This window comes from Dryobates pubescens, chromosome 40, assembly GCF_014839835.1.
Source record: "Dryobates pubescens isolate bDryPub1 chromosome 40, bDryPub1.pri, whole genome shotgun sequence".
In the NCBI taxonomy this organism is placed as follows: domain Eukaryota; kingdom Metazoa; phylum Chordata; class Aves; order Piciformes; family Picidae; genus Dryobates; species Dryobates pubescens.
The window spans coordinates 2,231,307-2,248,299 of record NC_071651.1 but is presented as its reverse complement, the minus strand read 5'-3'; the positions used below and the strand labels follow the sequence as shown (position 1 = coordinate 2,248,299).

Below are 16,993 nucleotides of genomic sequence, written 5' to 3'. Positions count from 1 at the left end.
GGGACACAAGGAGCAAGTGATGCCGTGGGGGGGACACGGGACAGGGGTTGGAGACAGGGGACACGGCCCCGGGGGGGGACAGAGATCTGGAAGAAAGAATGACCTGGGGGAGGGAACAGCCACGGGGGACAGAGAACCCCCGGGGACAAATGGAGGGGCAGGGGGGGCTGGTTGGAGTGCCCACGGGACAGGCAGGACTCCAGACCAGTGGTGCCGTGGAGAGGGGATACTAGAGGGGCCGGGAGGGACCCCCACGGGGGACACGGCACCCACTGGGGATGCTGTACCCACGGGGGACACAGGACAGCTGTGACACTAGAGGAGGTGGTGCCGTGGAAGGGATGGGGATGGGGACAGAGGCCACTGTCTGGGGGGGGTCACAGGGGCCTGGAGGAGAGAATTACTGGGGAGGGCACCCACAGGGAACATGGCACCCACGGGGGACACTGGGGGCCTGGGGGGGGCGGGGGCATGTCTCAGGACCGCCCCTCCCGCTCTATCTGTGATGCTGAAGCAACCCCACGGCGACAGCAGGGGACCCGCGGGGGGTCCAGATGGGGACCTTGGGGGACACGAGTGGTCACCCCAGCCCCCCCACCCCACGCTATCCCCCCACCAGCCCTTGCCGTGGGGTCAGAGGGTCCCACGGGTGCCCCAGCCCCGTGCTGGTGTCACCACGCTCGGCTGCAGCCAGGACCCCACGAGGGTCCAGAGTCCCTGCTGCTGACGTCAGACCTGTCCCCACCTGCGACATTGCCCCCCCCGTGTTAACCCTCCCGTGGCCGGCCTAGGGCAGGACCCCTCCCCACCACCCCGCTCGGGACACCATGGGGGGACAGGAGGGTCACGGGTGGGGGGGACAGGAGGGTCACGAGGTGAGGACCACAGGAGAGTCTTGAGGAGGGCGACAGCCACGGGGGGGTGGAGACCTGGGGGAGGCCACACAGGGACCCTGGCACCACTTTGCCGCCGGGACCCCACTCGGGACACCCCTCCCCCACGCCATGTGGTGCTGCCAGGCAGGTGGGGGGGCGCTGAGGGCGGGGGGTGCCCATCCTGTGCCCCCACCCGGGGCCGGGCCAGCGCCGCCGGCAGGGCCACGTCAGCCCTGGGTGCTGAGGGCAGGTCGGGGCAGGTCCCCAGCCGGCAACTGCCGAGGGGTGGGGGCACGGCGGGCACTGAGTCACCTGGCGGTGCCCGGGGGGGGTACAGGGAGCAGCTGGCACCAACCCCCCCAAAAAATAATCCTTTATTGGCCAATAAATAAACCCTGGGAGAGCCCAAGGACAGCAGCTGCAGGCGGGGGGCACCGCGGCGGCACAGCCAGCGCTGGCACCACCCCGGGCAAGGACACCGCTGGGGTCAGGGCCACCACCAGGCTCCGTTGCCAGCTGCACGCCCGCAGTGCCAGCCGGGCCCAGGGCCAGCGCGGAGGTCAGGGGTGCCCGCAGGGGGCAGGCCCCCGCTCGGCGCCCACTCAGCGGTCGAGGAACTGGAGGCTGATGCAGGCCTCGGGCACCAGCAGCGTGCGGGTCATGGGGCGCACGCGGGCACCGCCGGGCTCTGGCCGCACCTCGAAGCGCAGCAGGATCTGTGCCAGGGCAGGGATGGGCGTGAGGCACAGCTGGGCACAGCTGGCGGCGGGGGGAGGGGAGGTTTGGTTGTCACCTGTGCCAGTGCCTGGTGCACCTCCAGCTCTGCCAGGCGGCGACCGATGCAGCTGCGCTTGCCCACGCCGAAGGGCAGCGAGGCGAAGGGGTGGTGGTGGGTGCCCGCAGGGTGGTGCGTGCCCGTGGGGTGGTGCGTGCCCGTGGGGTGGGTGGTGCCCTCGGGGTGGTGGGTGCGCACGGGACAGTGAGTGCCCTCAGAGCGATGGGTACCCATGGGTTGGTGGGTGCTCGCAGAGGGGGTGGTGCCTGCAGGGTGGTTGGTACCCATGGGTTGGTGGGTGCCCAGGGGGTGGTGGGTGCTCTCGGAGGGGGTGGTGCCCTCTGGGGGGGCGGGGCCCGCGGGGCGCAGCCAGCGCTCCGGCCGGAAGGCATCGGGCTCCGGGAAGTGGCAGCTGTCCCGGGAGGCGGCGTAGTGGCAGAGGGTGATGAGGGTCTGCGGGAGGGACACACAGGCAGGGGTGAGCAGGGCCGTGGGCACCCAGCCGGGCTGGCAGAGGTGGCAGCGGGCCCCGGCTCACCTGGCGTGGCACCAGGTAGTCGCCCACACGGATGTCGCGGTCGGGGATGACTCTGGCGTTGGCAGGGATGACAGGGTACAGCCTGCGGGCACGGCAGGGCCTGGCACCGAGGGCAGCCTGGCCCCAGCCTCATCTTCATGTCCCCCATGCCCATCCCGGTCCCATCCCTGTCCCCATGTCCCCCCTAGACCCTATACCCGTCCCTGACCTATCCCTGTCCCCAACCCCATCCTTGTCCCCATCCTCATCCCCACCCCTCCCATCTCCCCCAGCCTCAGCCCATCCCTGTCCCTGTACCATCCTCTCCCTCAGCCCTGTCCCCATCCTTGTCCCCATCCTCACCCTTGACCCCATGCCCATCCCTGTCCTATTCCTGTCCCTGTCCCAATGCCATCCCCATCCCATCCCCACCCCCACCCCACTCCAGCCCCATCCCAATCCCATCCCATCCCCATCCCCACCCCCATCCCTATCCCATCCCATCCCCATCCCTGTCCCATCCCCATCCCAATCCCATCCCATCCCCATCCCCACCCCATCCCCATCCCTATCCCATCCCATCCCCATCCCCGTCCCATCCCTGTGCCCCCAGCCCCACCTCAGGGTCTCCTTCACCACAGCCCTCAGCAGGGGCACCTTGCCCAGCGCAGTGCCTGAGGGGTCACAGCTGGTGCCCAGTGCTGCCACCAGCTCCTGGTGCAGAGCCTCCTGCACCCCTGGGTGCTGTGCCAGTTCGTACAGGCTCCAGGACAGGGTGCTGGAGATCTGGGGTGGAGGGAGGCGATGATGACATCAGCGAGACCCCCATGGTGAAGGGGACCCCCCCCTCAGGCCCCCTGCTCACCGTGTCCACCCCAGCCAGCAGCAGCTCGGTGACGTTGCCGTAGATGAGCTCCATGGGGACCTGCTGCTGGGCCAGGTGGTCAGTGAGGCAGCCCTGCCCCAGGGCTGTGCCCTGCTCGGCCACCGCGGCCACACGCCGGTCAATGTGGCCCTGGGCTGGAGGGGACAGAGCCCTGTGAGCATCACTCTGTCCCCCAGCTAAGCCTCCACAACTGAGGGACATCAGTGAGCCCCCAAGGCTGAGGGACATCAGCTGAGCCCCCAAGGCTGAGGGACATCAGTGAGCCCCCAAGGCTGAGGGACATCAGTGAGCCCCCAAGGCTGAGGGACATCAGCTGAGCCCCCAAGGCTGAGGGACATCAGTGAGCCCCCAAGGCTGAGGGACATCAGCTGAGCCGCCATGACTGAGGGACATCAGTGAGCCCCCAAGGCTGAGGGACATCAGCTGAGCCCCCATGGCTGAGGGACATCAGCTGAGCCCCCAAGGCTGAGGGACATCAGCTGAGCCGCCATGACTGAGGGACATCAGTGAGCCCCCAAGGCTGAGGGACATCAGCTGAGCCCCCATGGCTGAGGGACATCAGCTGAGCCCCCAAGGCTGAGGGACATCAGTGAGCCCCCAAGGCTGAGGGACATCAGCTGAGCCCCCATGGCTGAGGGACATCAGCTGAGCCGCCATGATTGAGGGACATCAGTGAGCCCCCAAGGCTGAGGGACATCAGCTGAGCCCCCATGGCTGAGGGACATCAGTGAGCCCCCAAGGCTGAGGGACATCAGCTGAGCCCCCATGGCTGAGGGACATCAGTGAGCCCCCAAGGCTGAGGGACATCAGCTGAGCCCCCATGGCTGAGGGACATCAGTGAGCCCCCATGGCTGAGGGACATCAGCTGAGCCCCCATGGCTGAGGGACATCAGTGAGCCCCCATGGCTGAGGGACATCAGCTGAGCCCCCATGGCTGAGGGACATCAGTGAGCCCCCAAGGCTGAGGGACATCAGCTGAGCCCCCATGGCTGAGGGACATCAGCTGAGCCGCCATGACTGAGGGACATCAGTGAGCCCCCATGGCTGAGGGACATCAGTGAGCCCCCATGGCTGAGTGCCACCAGCTGTCCCCTGTGTGCCCTCACCGAAGGTGAAGAGGAAGTCCCAGGCCTCGCAGAAGCTCTGCCAGGGCCTGGGGCAGAGGCGGTGCAGGGCCTTGGGCATGGCCATGGTGAGCAGGGTGAGGAGGAACATGGTGTGGATGGAGCAGATGAAGGCTTCTGTGTCCCGCGGCACCTCCGGCTCCAGGCAGCCCAGGCGGGAGGCAAAGAGCACCGAGGAGATGCCTGGGGAGCAGGGGAGGAGAGTCAGGGGACAGCAGAGAGCCCTGAGGACATGGAGGAGCTTGGGGGACACTGGAGAGCCCTGGGGAGAGCAGAGAGCCCTGGGGACATGGAGGAGCTTGGGGGACACTGGAGAGCCCTGGGGACATGGAGGAGCTTGGGGGACATGAGGAGCACCGTGGGAAAGAGCCTTGGGGGTATCCTTGGGGACACCGTGGGGGGCAGAGAGAGCTCTGGGGACACCGGATGCCAGGGAGGACAGAGGGAGACGTGGAAGACCCTGGGGATGTCCCTGGGGACGTGGAGAACCCCTGAGACCCTTGGGGACAGCCTGGAGGACACAGGAACCGTGGAGGACATGGGGACGTGGCAGGTCCTGGAGGACACAGGGAGCCCCTGAGGGAGAGGAGGAGACCCTGGGGGCCATGGAGGTCACGGGGACAGAGGCACATTGGAGACCTTGGAGGTCACAGGAACCGTGGGGACAGGGACCCCACACGTCGCCGGTGTCCCCTGCGTGTCCCCTGCGTGTCCCCTCCCTCACCCTCCAGGCCGAACTTGTAGAACTCGGTGGCGACGTCGGGGACCAGCTGCCGGGGGTGGCGGTCGCGCTGCCGCCGCAGGCGCCGCAGCAGGTCCCGGACCACGGCGGCCACCGGCGCCGCGAAGCCCTCGGCCGCCCCCGGCCGCAGCAGCAGCGACCCCAGCAGGCGCCGCAGCCTCTGCCACTCCTCGCCCTCCCTGCGGGACCAGGGGACGCTGGTGACGCGAGGGGACACGGGCGGGGAAGGGGCACTGCAGGGGACGTGCAAGAGACAGGAGGGATGCGCGGGGACACGGGTGGGGAGTGGGGACGTGGAGGGGACAAGAGAGGACATGCAGGGAGATGTGGGTGATGTATGGGGACACGAGTGGGCACAGGTGGTGCCTGGGAACACGGGCGGGGAACAGGGACACAGAGGGGACAGGAGGGGACAGGGCCACGCAGGGAGATGTGGGTGAGGGATAGGGACACGAGTGAGGGTCAGGGACACAGAGGGGACATGCAAGGGGACAGGAGGGGACAGGGCCACGCAGGGAGATGTGGGTGAGGGATAGGGACACGAGTGAGGGTCAGGGACACAGAGGGGACATGCAAGGGGACTGGAGGGGACAGGGCCACGCAGGGAGATGTGGGTGAGGGATAGGGACACGAGTGGGGGTCAGGGACACAGAGGGGACATGCAAGGGGACTGGAGGGGACAGGGCCACGCAGGGAGATGTGGGTGATGCCCAGGGCCACGGGTGGGGACCGGGGCCACGGGTGGCTGTCAGTGACATGCAGGGACGTGTGGGGACACAGCTGCCAGGGCCCCCCAAGAGGAAGAGCCTGGCACACCCCAGCCACGAGCGTGGGCACCTGCCTGTGCCAGCGGGCCCGCACACGCCCCGGTGCCCACGGCATCCCCACTCGGGGCGGGGGGAGGACAGGGAGGGGTCAGAGGTCAGAGCAGAAGGTGGGGGGCTGCAGAGGGAGCTGGGGGGAGGCTGCACACAAAGGGGTCCGGGAGGGTCCAGGGCTGTGTGTGGCGATTCGGAGGGCACCCACCCCGGTGCCCCTGTGCCCACGCACGGCCCTGCCACTCCCGGGGCAGTTACTCACATCCTGAGCAAGGGGCTGGGGGCCCGGGGGGGAGCCCTGAATCATTCCTGAGTCACCCCAGGCTCGCCAGGCCCTCCCCACATCCGCCCCACGGCTGAGCCCTGTGGGACACCCTTCCCGGAACGGGGAGGGGGGCACAGGGGGGCCCGGGGGAGCATGGGGGCACCCCCCCCAGGAAGGTCTCAGCCCTGTCTGCAGCCCCACAGCTCCCCAGACTCCAACCCCTGCACAGCCCCCAACCCTGTGCACACCCCCTGCCCCCCCTGCCCTCCCCCGACTCTGTGCAAACCCCCCACCCCAAACGCCCCATGGACCACCCAGGCACAGGCCTCGAAGTGCCATACACAGCCCCCAGCCCCCACATGCAGCCCCCAGCCCCCTGCCAGGGATACTCCACACAGTCCTAGATGCAGCCCCCATGAGCAGCCCCGACCCCGACCCCTGTATGCAGCCCCCAGACCGCAAGCACAACCCCAGACTCCATGGTAGCCCCCAGACCCCCTCACTCCCTTTCCAGACCCCCAAGTGCAGCCCCCAGGACTCCATCCACAGCCCCCAGACCCTGGTGTGGAGCCCCCAGACTCCTGGACTCCCCTTCCAAACCCCATCCACAGCCCCCACACCGCCGTACTCCCCTTCCAGCCCCCAGCCCCCTCCCCGCAGCCCCCCGCCCCACTCACGCGGTGAGCAGCCCGCAGGCTCGCCCGCGGCATTCCCGGTAATCCTTCCAGGAGGAGAGCTGGGAGCGGACCGGGAATTCGCCCTCCTGGCGCAGCACCTGCTCGATCAGCCCTGCCTCTGCCACATGCACGGTCAGGATGGGCCCGAAGCTCGCCTTCCACACCGGCCCGTAGCGGGCACGACCCTCCACCTGCGGGGCACCGGGACGTGGCACCGGGACGGCACCGAGGAAGGGACTCCGGAGCCTCAGGGGGATGCCAGGTAAGAGAGAACTGCCCGCGGGGTGGTCCTGGTGTCCCAAAGTTCCCAGCCTCGCTGTGCCCATCCGTGGGTGCCCCCCCCCCAGCCCCGACGCCGTCCTAGGTGCTGCTGCCCACCCACCCTGGCAGCGCTGCCAGGGCACACACAGGGCACCCGGCAGGGGTTAACCATTAGCAGCAGCTGCCTGGGAGAGCCCGGGGCTGGTCCCTGGCCCCAGGGGTTGAGATCAGGGTCCCCTTGTCCCCTCCGAGCCCCAGTGCACTGAGATCAAGGTGTCCCCAGTCCATCCAAGCCCAGGACAATGTCACAGGGGTCCCCTTGTTCCCTCTGAGCTCCAGGGCAGGGGGATCCAGGTCCTCGCTGTTGTCTCCAAGCCCCAGGGACTGAGACACTGCACCCTTGGTCACCTCCGAGCCCAAGACTGGTGGGGCTGGGGTCTCCACTGTCCCCTCCAAGCTCCAGATCATAGAGACCAGAGTCCCGCCCTGTCCCCTCCAAGACACACGACAGTGAGACCGGGGTCCCTTCTGTCACGTCCCAGCTCCGAGGCAGTGACATCGAGCTCCTCACTTCAAGCCCCAGGGTAGTGGGGCTCCTCCAGGCCCTCTGTGCCCCAGGCCAGCGGGACAAGGCTCCTGCTGTCCCCAGCGAGCCTCAGAGCAGCGCAGCCAGGGTCCTGCTGTGCCGAGCCCGAGGCGGCGCTGCTGGGGTTCTCTCTGGCCCCCTCCAAGCATCCAAGTAGTGAGAATTGGGTCCCTGTGTCCTCTCCACACCCAGGGTGGTGGCACTGGGCTCCTGCTGTCCCTTCCAAGCCCTGGGGCGGTCAGACCCAGATCCTGCTGCCCCCTCCAAGCCCCAAGGTGGTAAACCTGGGGTCCCCCTTGCCCCCCCCGAGTCCAAGAGGGTGAGATCAGGCTCCCTCTGTACCACTAAACCCCAAGACAACGGAACTGGGGTCCCCCCCCGGCTCCTCCAAGCTCCAGGGTGGTGACACAAGGTCCCTCATGCCCCTAGCTCCAGGGGGGGGGGCCCATTCAGCCACCCCCTCCCACCCCATTACCTGCATCTCGTGCAGCCTCCGCAGGCCTCCCCGGCAGAGCAGCTCATAGAGGAAGGCAGCAGGGCTGGGCCCTGGCATCTCTGCCAAGCCGCGGGGACCACGGGTGGCAGAAGGGGGGAGGCGGGGGACCCCCAGCTCGGGCAGGCAGCGGGACAGCAGAGCTGCCAGGGAGGGCAGGCGCAGGCTCAGCGGCATGGCAGGGGCACGGAGGGTGGCCGCGGGGACAGGAGGGTCCGGGGGGGGCACCGGGACGCGCCTCGCATGGGCCGCGGGCATCGGCGGGGAGCTTTATAGCGCCCACGTGGAGTGGCGCCGGCCCCGCCCACTGGGCGCAAACCCCGCCCACAAGGCAGGCAGCCCCGCCCCCTAACGATGCGAACTCCGCCCCCGCACTCCCGCTGCGTGATTTGCATGAAAGCTGCGCTCTGGCCAATCAGAGCGCGGGAAGGGCCGCGGGCCCTCACGAGGCAGCCCTAACCCTACCCCGCCCCCGATCCAAGTTGACTACTGGGTCCTAGTGTCCGCCAGTCCCAGCCTGGCTCTGCGCATCCCCAGCCCAGACCCTGCCTGCTTCCCAGCAGCCTCCTTCCCCCCTTCCATTCCCTCCCAGTTCAACCTCTCAGCCCCCTCCCCCCAACCCCCCCTCCCTTGCTGCTCCCTGGGAATTTCCTGCTTGCAACTGGCGCTGGAAACCCCCTGAGGGGGTGGGAAATGGGGAGGGGGGGGGGGGGAGGGGGAAGGGGGAGGGTTCCCCTCTGCTGCTTGGCGGGGGGGGGGAAATTCCTCATCCCCCCCAAAAAACCCATGGTGGGCAATTGCTGACCACCCCCCCCAAAGATCCCTGGGGGTGGGGAGCAATTCCTGACACACACACCCCCCCCAATTATCCCAGGGAGGGGCAATGCCTGAGAGCCCCCAAATCACACCCGGGGGGGGCAATTCCTGATCCCCCCCACCCATTTACCCCTGGGAAGGCAGTTTCAGACACCCCCCCTTCAAATTACCCCTGGGTAGGCAATTTCTGATCCCCCCCCAATTACCCCACGGGGGGAGGGGAATTCCCAACCACCCCCAAATTACAGCAGGGAGCAATGGGCACAAATCCTGCCTGCCCCCCAAATAACCCCGGGGGGGGGAGGGGATGGTGTAATTTCAGACCCCCCCAGATGTACCCCTGGGGGGCAACTTCTAACCCCCAGACCCAGGTTACCCTAGGGGAGGGGCAATTCCTGACACCCTCCCCTGGGCAAACTCCCCCGAGGGGGGCAATTCCCAAGCCCCCTGGGGCAGGGAAGAGGCAGCAGTGACAGCTCAGCTCCTGGGGACACTGGGGGGACTTTATTGCAGAGGGAGGGGGCCAGGGGGGAGACAGAGACACCTGGCAGGGGGGGACAGAGGTGTGGCCTCTCCCTGCCTTGTGCCTCAGGTGTCCCCCCCGGGGTCAGGCACACGGCGGAAGACAGCAGGGAAGGCAGCGCGGCCTCCGCGCTGCACCTTGCGGCCCTCCTCGGTGGCAGTGCCCAGCAGGGACACGATGGGGTCCTGGGCCTGGGGGGGAGGGGGACACAGAGCTCACAGCCAGCTCCAACCCGCTCCCAGCCAGCTCCCACCCGCTCCAACCAGCTCCCAGCCAGCTCCCACCCGCTCCAACCCGCTCTCAGCCAGCTCCCACCCGCTCCAACCCGCTCCCAGCCAGCTCCCACCCGCTCCAACCAGCTCCCAACCAGCTCCCACCCGCTCCAACCAGCTCCCAACCAGCTCCCACCCGCTCCAACCAGCTCCCAGCCAGCTCCCACCCGCTCCAACCCGCTCTCAGCCAGCTCCCACCCGCTCCAACCAGCTCCCACCCGCTCCAACCAGCTCCCACCCGCTCCAACCCGCTCCCAGCCAGCTCCCACCCGCTCCAACCAGCTCCCAACCAGCTCCCACCCGCTCCAACCAGCTCCCAACCAGCTCCCACCCGCTCCAACCAGCTCCCAACCAGCTCCCACCCGCTCCAACCAGCTCCCAACCAGCTCCCACCCGCTCCAACCAGCTCCCAACCAGCTCCCACCCGCTCCAACCCGCTCCCAACCAGCTCCCACCCGCTCCAACCAGCTCCCACCCGCTCCAACCCGCTCCCAGCCAGCTCCCACCCGCTCCAACCAGCTCCCAGCCAGCTCCCACCCGCTCCAACCAGCTCCCACCCGCTCCAACCCGCTCCCAGCCAGCTCCCACCCGCTCCAACCAGCTCCCAGCCAGCTCCCACCCGCTCCAACCAGCTCCCAACCAGCTCCCACCCGCTCCAACCAGCTCCCAGCCAGCTCCCACCCGCTCCAACCAGCTCCCACCCGCTCCAACCCGCTCTCAGCCAGCTCCCACCCGCTCCAACCAGCTCCCAGCCAGCTCCCACCCGCTCCAACCAGCTCCCACCCGCTCCAACCCGCTCCCAGCCAGCTCCCACCCGCTCCAACCCGCTCCCAGCCAGCTCCCACCCGCTCCAACCAGCTCCCAACCAGCTCCCACCCGCTCCAACCCGCTCCCAACCAGCTCCCACCCGCTCCCAGCCAGCTCCCACCCAGCTCCACCCAGCTCCCAGCTCCAGACTGGTTCCCAGCTGTGCCCCCCCAGTGCCCACCAGCTGCTCCAGGGGCACCTCCTCAAACAGAGGATGCTCCCCGAAGTGCCTCAGCATCCAGCGGTGCAGCTCGGCCACGTCGGTCACCGTGTACACCAGGCCCTGCGCGGCACCACCCCGCTGCAGCCCGCGCCCCCAGGCACCACCCCCAGGCACCGCCCCGCTGCAGCCCGCACCCCCAGGCGCCGCCCCGCGCCCCCAGGCGCCCCCAGGCGCCACCCCGCCGCAGCCTGCGCCCCCAGGCGCCCCCAGGCACCGCCCCGCCGCAGCCTGCGCCCCCAGGCACCACCCCCAGGCACCGCCCCGCTGCAGCCCGCGCCCCCAGGCACCACCCCCAGGCACCGCCCCGCTGCAGCCCGCGCCCCCAGGCACCACCCCCAGGCACCGCCCCGCTGCAGCCCGCGCCCCCAGGCACCACCCCCAGGCACCGCCCCGCTGCAGCCCGCGCCCCCAGGCACCACCCCCAGGCACCGCCCCGCTGCAGCCCGCGCCCCCAGGCGCCCCCAGGCACCGGCCCGCTGCAGCCCGCGCCCCCAGGCACCGCCCCGCTGCAGCCCGCGCCCCCAGGCGGCCCCAGGCGCCGCCCCGCCGCAGCCCGCGCCCCCAGGCACCACCCCCAGGCGCCGCCCCGCTGCAGCCCGCGCCCCCAGGCGCCGCCCCGCGCCCCCAGGCGCCCCCAGGCGCCGCCCCGCCGCAGCCCGCGCCCCCAGGCGCCCCCAGGCACCGCCCCGCCGCAGCCCGCGCCCCCAGGCACCGCCCCCAGGCGCCGCCCCGCCGCAGCCCACGCCCCCAGGCACCACCCCGCCGCAGCCTGCGCCCCCTGGCACCCCCAGGCACCGCCCCGCCGCAGCCCGCGCCCCCAGGCGCCGCCCCGCCGCAGCCTGCGCCCCCAGGCGCCCCCAGGCACCGCCCCGCCGCAGCCCGCGCCCCCAGGCACCGCCCCGCCGCAGCCCGCGCCCCCAGGCACCGCCCTGCCGCAGCCCGCGCCCCCAGGCACCGCCCCGCCGCAGCCCGCGCCCCCAGGCGCCGCCCCGCCGCAGCCCGCGCCCCCTGGCACCGCCCCCAGGCACCGCCCCGCCGCAGCCCGTGCCCCCAGGCGCCGCCCCCAGGGCACACGGGGAGGGGGTTGGGGGTGCAAGGAAGGGGGTGGGGGACAGCCCAGGGGGCTATGAGGCACTGGGGGCACATAAAGAGGCTGTGGGGACGCAGGGGGGGTCCCAGGGGCGGTCCTGGGGCCATGGGGAGGGCAGGGGACACACAGCCAGGTGGGGACTGAGAAGGGGTTGTGGGGACACCGTGGGGGTCCCCAGGGCAGTCATGGGGACACGGCTGGGGCCCGGGGGACAGTCCTGGGGACACGGAGGGGTCATGGAGACCACCAAGGGGACGCAGAGGGGGCCCTGGGGGTAGTGCTGGGGGGACAGAGGGGTCCTGAGAACAGCCCTGGCGATACAGGGGGGGTCTGGGGGCAGGGCTGTGCAGGGGGGGGGTGGGGTGTGCAGGGGGGGTTGAGAGTGTGGGGGGCTGGGGGTGTGCAGGGTGGGGTTTGGGGGGAGCAGGGGGGGCAGAGGTGTGCGGGGGGGTTGGGGGGGTGTGTTGGGGGGGCAGAGGGTGCACAGGGGGTTGGGCAGGGGGGCTCAGGGCTGGGGGGGACAGGGGGTGGGCAGGGGGGCTCAGGGTGGGGGCCTCAGGGCAGGGGGCTTAGGGTAGGGCTCAGGGCAGGGGGGGCGCAGGGCAGGGGGGGCGCAGGGGGTCAGGGCAGGGGTCTCAGGACAAGGGTCTCAGGGCAGGGGGCGCACAGGGCAGGGTCGCACAGGGGGCAGGGCAGGGGGTAGGGCAGGGGGCGCACAGGGGGCAGGGCAGGGGGTAGGGCAGGGGGCGCACAGGGGGGCAGGGCAGGGGGCGCACAGGGGGGCAGGGCAGGGGGCGCACAGGGGGGCAGGGCAGGGGGGCAGGGCAGGGGGGCAGGGCAGGGGGCAGGGCAGGGGGCGCACAGGGGGTCAGGGCAGGGGGCGCACAGGGGGGCAGGGCAGGGGGCGCACAGGGGGGCAGGGCAGGGGGCAGGGCAGGGGGGCAGGGCAGGGGGGCAGGGCAGGGGGGCGCACAGGGGGGCAGGGCAGGGGGCGCACAGGGGGGCAGGGCAGGGGGCGCACAGGGGGCAGGGCAGGGGGCAGGGCAGGGGGCAGGGCAGGGGGCAGGGCAGGGGGGCAGGGCAGGGGGGCAGGGCAGGGGGCAGGGCAGGGGGCGCACAGGGGGGCAGGGCAGGGGGCGCACAGGGGGGCAGGGCAGGGGGCAGGGCAGGGGGCAGGGCAGGGGGGCGGGGCAGGGCAGGGGGGCAGGGCAGGGGGCGCACAGGGGGGCAGGGCAGGGGGCGCACAGGGGGCAGGGCAGGGGGCGCACAGGGGGCAGGGCAGGGGGCGCACAGGGGGTCAGGGCAGGGGGGCAGGGCAGGGGGCGCACAGGGGGCAGGGCAGGGGGCGCACAGGGGGCAGGGCAGGGGGCAGGGCAGGGGGGCAGGGCAGGGGGCAGGGCAGGGGGCGCACAGGGGGCAGGGCAGGGGGCGCACAGGGGGGCAGGGCAGGGGGCGCACAGGGGGGCAGGGCAGGGGGCAGGGCAGGGGGCGCACAGGGGGCAGGGCAGGGGGCGCACAGGGGGCAGGGCAGGGGGCGCACAGGGGGCAGGGGGCAGGGCAGGGGGCGCACAGGGGGGCAGGGCAGGGGGCGCACAGGGGGCAGGGCAGGGGGCGCACAGGGGGCAGGGCAGGGGGCAGGGCAGGGGGCGCACAGGGGGTCAGGGCAGGGGGCGCACAGGGGGCAGGGCAGGGGGCGCACAGGGCAGGGGGCAGGGCAGGGGGCAGGGCAGGGGGCAGGGCAGGGGGCAGGGCAGGGGGCGCACAGGGGGCAGGGCAGGGGGCGCAGGCTCACCCCCGGGCGCAGCACGTAGCCGTACTCGGCCAGCAGCGTGGGGCTGATGATTCTCCACTTGTGCTTGGGGCGCTTGAAGTGGGGGTCCGGGAACAGGAAGAACAGCTTGGAGAGCTGGGGGGGCACGGGGGGGGCACAGCATGAATGGGAAGGGTCCCCTGGGGGATTTTGAGAAGGGGTCTCAGTTGTTTCTTACAGGGGGGTCCCAGGAGTGAGTTTGGAAGGGGGGCCCCGGGGGTGGGGGAGCCCCCAGAGGTTTTTGGGGGGGGTCCCAGGGTTTGTCCTTGAGGGGAAGCCTCATCAGGGGGCTCAGGACAGGGGACCCAAGGGGTATCTGGGGGGGGGTCTCAGGATTATTTGGGCAGGGGGTGGAGGCTTTGGGGGGGGGAGGGGGAAAGGGTCTCAGGGGTATTTTGGGGTTGAGATCTCAGACGGTTTGGGGGGGGTCCCAGGGTGGTTTTCTCAGGGGGTGTCCTGGGGGGGGGTTGGGGGAGGGGGTTCTAAGGAATATTTTGGGGAAGTCCCAGGATTATTGGTGGGGGGGGAGCAGCATTCTGTGGGGAGGGTCTCAGGGGGGCGTTTCTTGAGGGGGGTCTCGGGGGGGGTTTAAGAGATACTTTGGAGAAGTTTGAGGATTATATGGGAAGGGAATGGAAAATTCCTCTTGGGGGGGGTCTCAGGGCGACTTTTGGGGGGGCTCAAGGCTATTTTTGGGGGGGCTCAGGAGGGTTCTAAGAGGTACTGTAGAGAGGTTTGAGGATCATTTGGGGAGGGTCTCGGGGCTATTGGGGGGAGTCTCAAGGATATTTTGGGGAGGGGGAGTGAGGGACTATTGCTTCTGGGGGGCGGTCCCCACCTGCGCCTTGCAGAAGAAGTGGGGGAGGTGCTTCATGGCGTTGGCCCTGACGCAGGCGACGTTGCCGAAGCAGCCAGGCTGGGCCCCGCGCAGCGCCCGCAGCCGAGCCCCGGCGAAGGCAGCGACCTTGACCCGCAGCTCCAGCCCCAGCATCAGCGTGCGGGGGAACAGCGGCGACAGCGCCACTGCGCGGCCACACGCACACACTGCGGCGGGGGGCTGCGCACAGCGCCACCGCGCGGCCACACGCACACACTGCGGCGGGGGGCTGCGCACAGCGCCACCGCGCGGCCACACGCACACACTGCGGCGGGGGGCTGCGCACAACGCCACCGCGCGGCCACACGCACACACTGCGGCGGGGGGCTGCGCACAACGCCACCGCGCGGCCACACGCACACACTGCGGCGGGGGGCTGCGCACAACGCCACCGCGCGGCCACACGCACACACTGCGGCGGGGGGCTGCGCACAGCGCCACTGCCGCGGGGCGCAGCGGGACGGGGCGCAGCGGGACGGGGCGCAGCGGGACGGGGCGCAGCGGGACGGGGCGCAGCGGGACGGGGCGCAGCGGGACGGGGCGCAGCGGGACGGGGCGCAGCGGGACGGGGCCAGCACCACCACTGGGGGCACCGCGGGTCCTCCCTCCCAGTCCCCCCCTCCAAGCTCACCCATTCCCCCCCCGGCTCCCCCCTCCCAGCCCCCCACAGCTCACCCAGGCCCCCCGGCTCCCCCCTCCCAGCCCCCCACAGCTCACCCAGCCCCCCCCGGCTCCCCCCTCCCAGCCCCCCACAGCTCACCCAGCCCCCCCACTCAGCTCACCCAGTAGCCCCCCGTAGCCGCAGCCCACATCGGCGAACTCCACGCGTGGCGGGGGCTGCTCGGCCGGGGCGGCGGGCGGGAAGAAGTCAGGAAACAGCGAGGCCCAGTCCATGTCCTGCGGCCTGGCGGGGCTGCGGCACCGGCGGCACCGAGAGGGGGCACAGGGGGTCGCGTCACCGAGCGGGGCGGGAAGAGAACCAGACCCCGGCGGTGCCAGGCCGGGCTGGAGGAACTACCGGGGGTGACCACGGAGGGGAGGGGGGGTGGTGTTCCCGGGAGAGGTGCTGAGGACGGGTCCCGGGCCGAGTCTTACCGGGGTGGGCTCAGAGCGGGGGGTGCCGGGTACCGGCAGTGCCGTCTGAGGACATAACGGCAGCTCCAGGTACCAGAACCGGCCGCGGAAGAAGGGGGACCCGGGACGGCTGGTAGCCGGATGGAGAGTCCCGGGCCGGTCGTTACCGGGAGGGCCGGGGGGGGCGAGGAGGGGATGTCACCAGGGTGGTCGTTACCGGGAGAGCCATGGTGGGGGGCGCGGGTTAACGGGAGGGCCGCGGGGGGAGTGCCGGGGGCGGGCAGGGGGAGCCGCACCGCGGAGCGCCGGTGCCGGACGCACTCACTAGAGCAGGCTGTGATCCGCCAGCGGGTTGGCGTGTGCCCGCTGCCGGTAGAATCGCTTCTGCGGCAGCGCCTCCGCCATGGCGGCTCCGCGGCGTGAGCGCCGGGCGCGGGGCGATGGCGTCAGCACCGCGCGGGGCCGCCGCCGATTGGCCAACTCGCCGTGACGTCATCGCACAGCGCCGCCGATTGGCGCCATGGCCGCACGTGCGAGCGGCGAAGGGTTCGGTGCCAGCCCAGTGCCCTCCTGTGCCTGCCCCAGTGCTCCCCAGTCTGCCCAGTGCCAGTCCCGCTGCCCTCCTGTGCCTGCCCCAGTGCTCCCCAGTCTGCCCAGTGCCAGTCCCGCTGCCCTCCTGTGCCTGCCCCAGTGCTCCCCAGTCTGCCCAGTGCCAGTCCCACTACCCTGTGCCTGCCCCAGTGCTCCCCAGTCTGCCCAGTGCCAGTCCCACTGCCCTGTGCCTGCCCCAGTGCTCCCCAGTCTGCGCAGTGCCAGTCCCGCTGCCCTCCTGTGCCTGCCCCAGTGCTCCCCAGTCTGCCCAGTGCCAGTCCCGCTGCCCTCCTGTGCCTGCCCCAGTGCTCCCCAGTCTGCCCAGTGCCAGTCCCACTGCCCTGTGCCTGCCCCAGTGCTCCCCAGTCTGCCCAGTGCCAGTCCCACTGCCCTCCTGTGCCTGCCTCAGTGCTCCCCAGTCCCCTTCTGTGTCAGTGCTCCTCAGCCTGCCCAGTGCCTTCCCATGCCTATCCCAGTGCCCTCCAGTGCCCCTAAAGCCAGGCCCAGTTCTCCCTAAGCCACCCAATACCCCAGGGACCTGGCACTGCCCTGGTGCCCTCCCAGTGCCCCCCTTGGCCCTCCAGTGTCCACACTACCCTGGGGATATCACGCTGCCCCAGTGCCCCACAGTCTCCTCGTGTTACTCCAGTGCCCACAGTGCCCCCCCAATATCCTTCAGTGCCCCAGGACCTCACCATGGCCAAGTACCCCCCTATGCCCCCCAGTGCCCACCCCCCAGCACTGTTCAGTGCCACCAGTGCCCCCTTGTTCCCCTGCTGACCTCACGCTGCCCAGTGCCCCCCACGCAGTGCCCCCCAGTACCCTGGGACCTCATGATGGCCTCCAGTGCCCCTCAGTCCCCCCGGTGCTGCCCACTCTGCACCACACTGA

At 71.1% G+C, this 16,993-nt stretch overlaps 2 protein-coding genes across 2 annotated transcripts; both read right to left on the bottom strand.

Annotated features, from left to right (window-relative positions):
• Positions 1-1,477: 1,477 nt before the first annotated feature.
• LOC104304660 (25-hydroxyvitamin D-1 alpha hydroxylase, mitochondrial) lies at positions 1,478-8,196 on the bottom strand. Its single transcript, XM_054177358.1, has 10 exons — positions 8,002-8,196; positions 6,680-6,870; positions 4,902-5,098; positions 4,160-4,360; positions 3,033-3,187; positions 2,787-2,953; positions 2,189-2,270; positions 2,003-2,103; positions 1,669-1,765; positions 1,478-1,591 (listed from the first exon to the last, which is right to left on the bottom strand). Exons 1-10 carry the CDS (start codon positions 8,194-8,196, stop codon positions 1,478-1,480), a joined length of 1,500 nt encoding a protein of 499 aa, XP_054033333.1.
• A 1,172-nt stretch (positions 8,197-9,368) lies between these two features.
• METTL1 (methyltransferase 1, tRNA methylguanosine) lies at positions 9,369-15,929 on the bottom strand. The gene is made up of 6 exons (XM_054177501.1): positions 15,837-15,929; positions 15,220-15,350; positions 14,399-14,583; positions 13,543-13,656; positions 10,619-10,720; positions 9,369-9,549 (listed from the first exon to the last, which is right to left on the bottom strand). Exons 1-6 carry the CDS (start codon positions 15,914-15,916, stop codon positions 9,424-9,426), a joined length of 738 nt encoding a protein of 245 aa, XP_054033476.1. The 5' UTR covers positions 15,917-15,929; the 3' UTR covers positions 9,369-9,423.
• Between the last annotated feature and the right edge of the window lie 1,064 nt (positions 15,930-16,993).

What these genes read in the sequence shown, in the direction of transcription:
- METTL1 (XM_054177501.1), bottom strand. Translation starts at nt 15,916, where the DNA reads ATGGCGGAGGCGCTGCCGCAGAAGCGATTCTACCGGCAGCGGGCACAC. An exon ending in ACTTCTTCTGCAAGGCGCAG is followed by an intron (nt 13,657 to 14,398) that starts GTGGGGACCGCC and finishes GTGCCCCCCCAG; the next exon opens with CTCTCCAAGCTGTTCTTCCT. An exon ending in GCTACGTGCTGCGCCCGGGG is followed by an intron (nt 10,721 to 13,542) that starts GTGAGCCTGCGC and finishes GGTGCCGCGCAG; the next exon opens with GGCCTGGTGTACACGGTGAC.
- LOC104304660 (XM_054177358.1), bottom strand. Translation starts at nt 8,196, where the DNA reads ATGCCGCTGAGCCTGCGCCTGCCCTCCCTGGCAGCTCTGCTGTCCCGC. An exon ending in GTGGTGAAGGAGACCCTGAG is followed by an intron (nt 2,271 to 2,786) that starts GTGGGGCTGGGG and finishes CCGTGCCCGCAG; the next exon opens with GCTGTACCCTGTCATCCCTG. An exon ending in TGCACCAGGCACTGGCACAG is followed by an intron (nt 1,592 to 1,668) that starts GTGACAACCAAA and finishes GCCCTGGCACAG; the next exon opens with ATCCTGCTGCGCTTCGAGGT.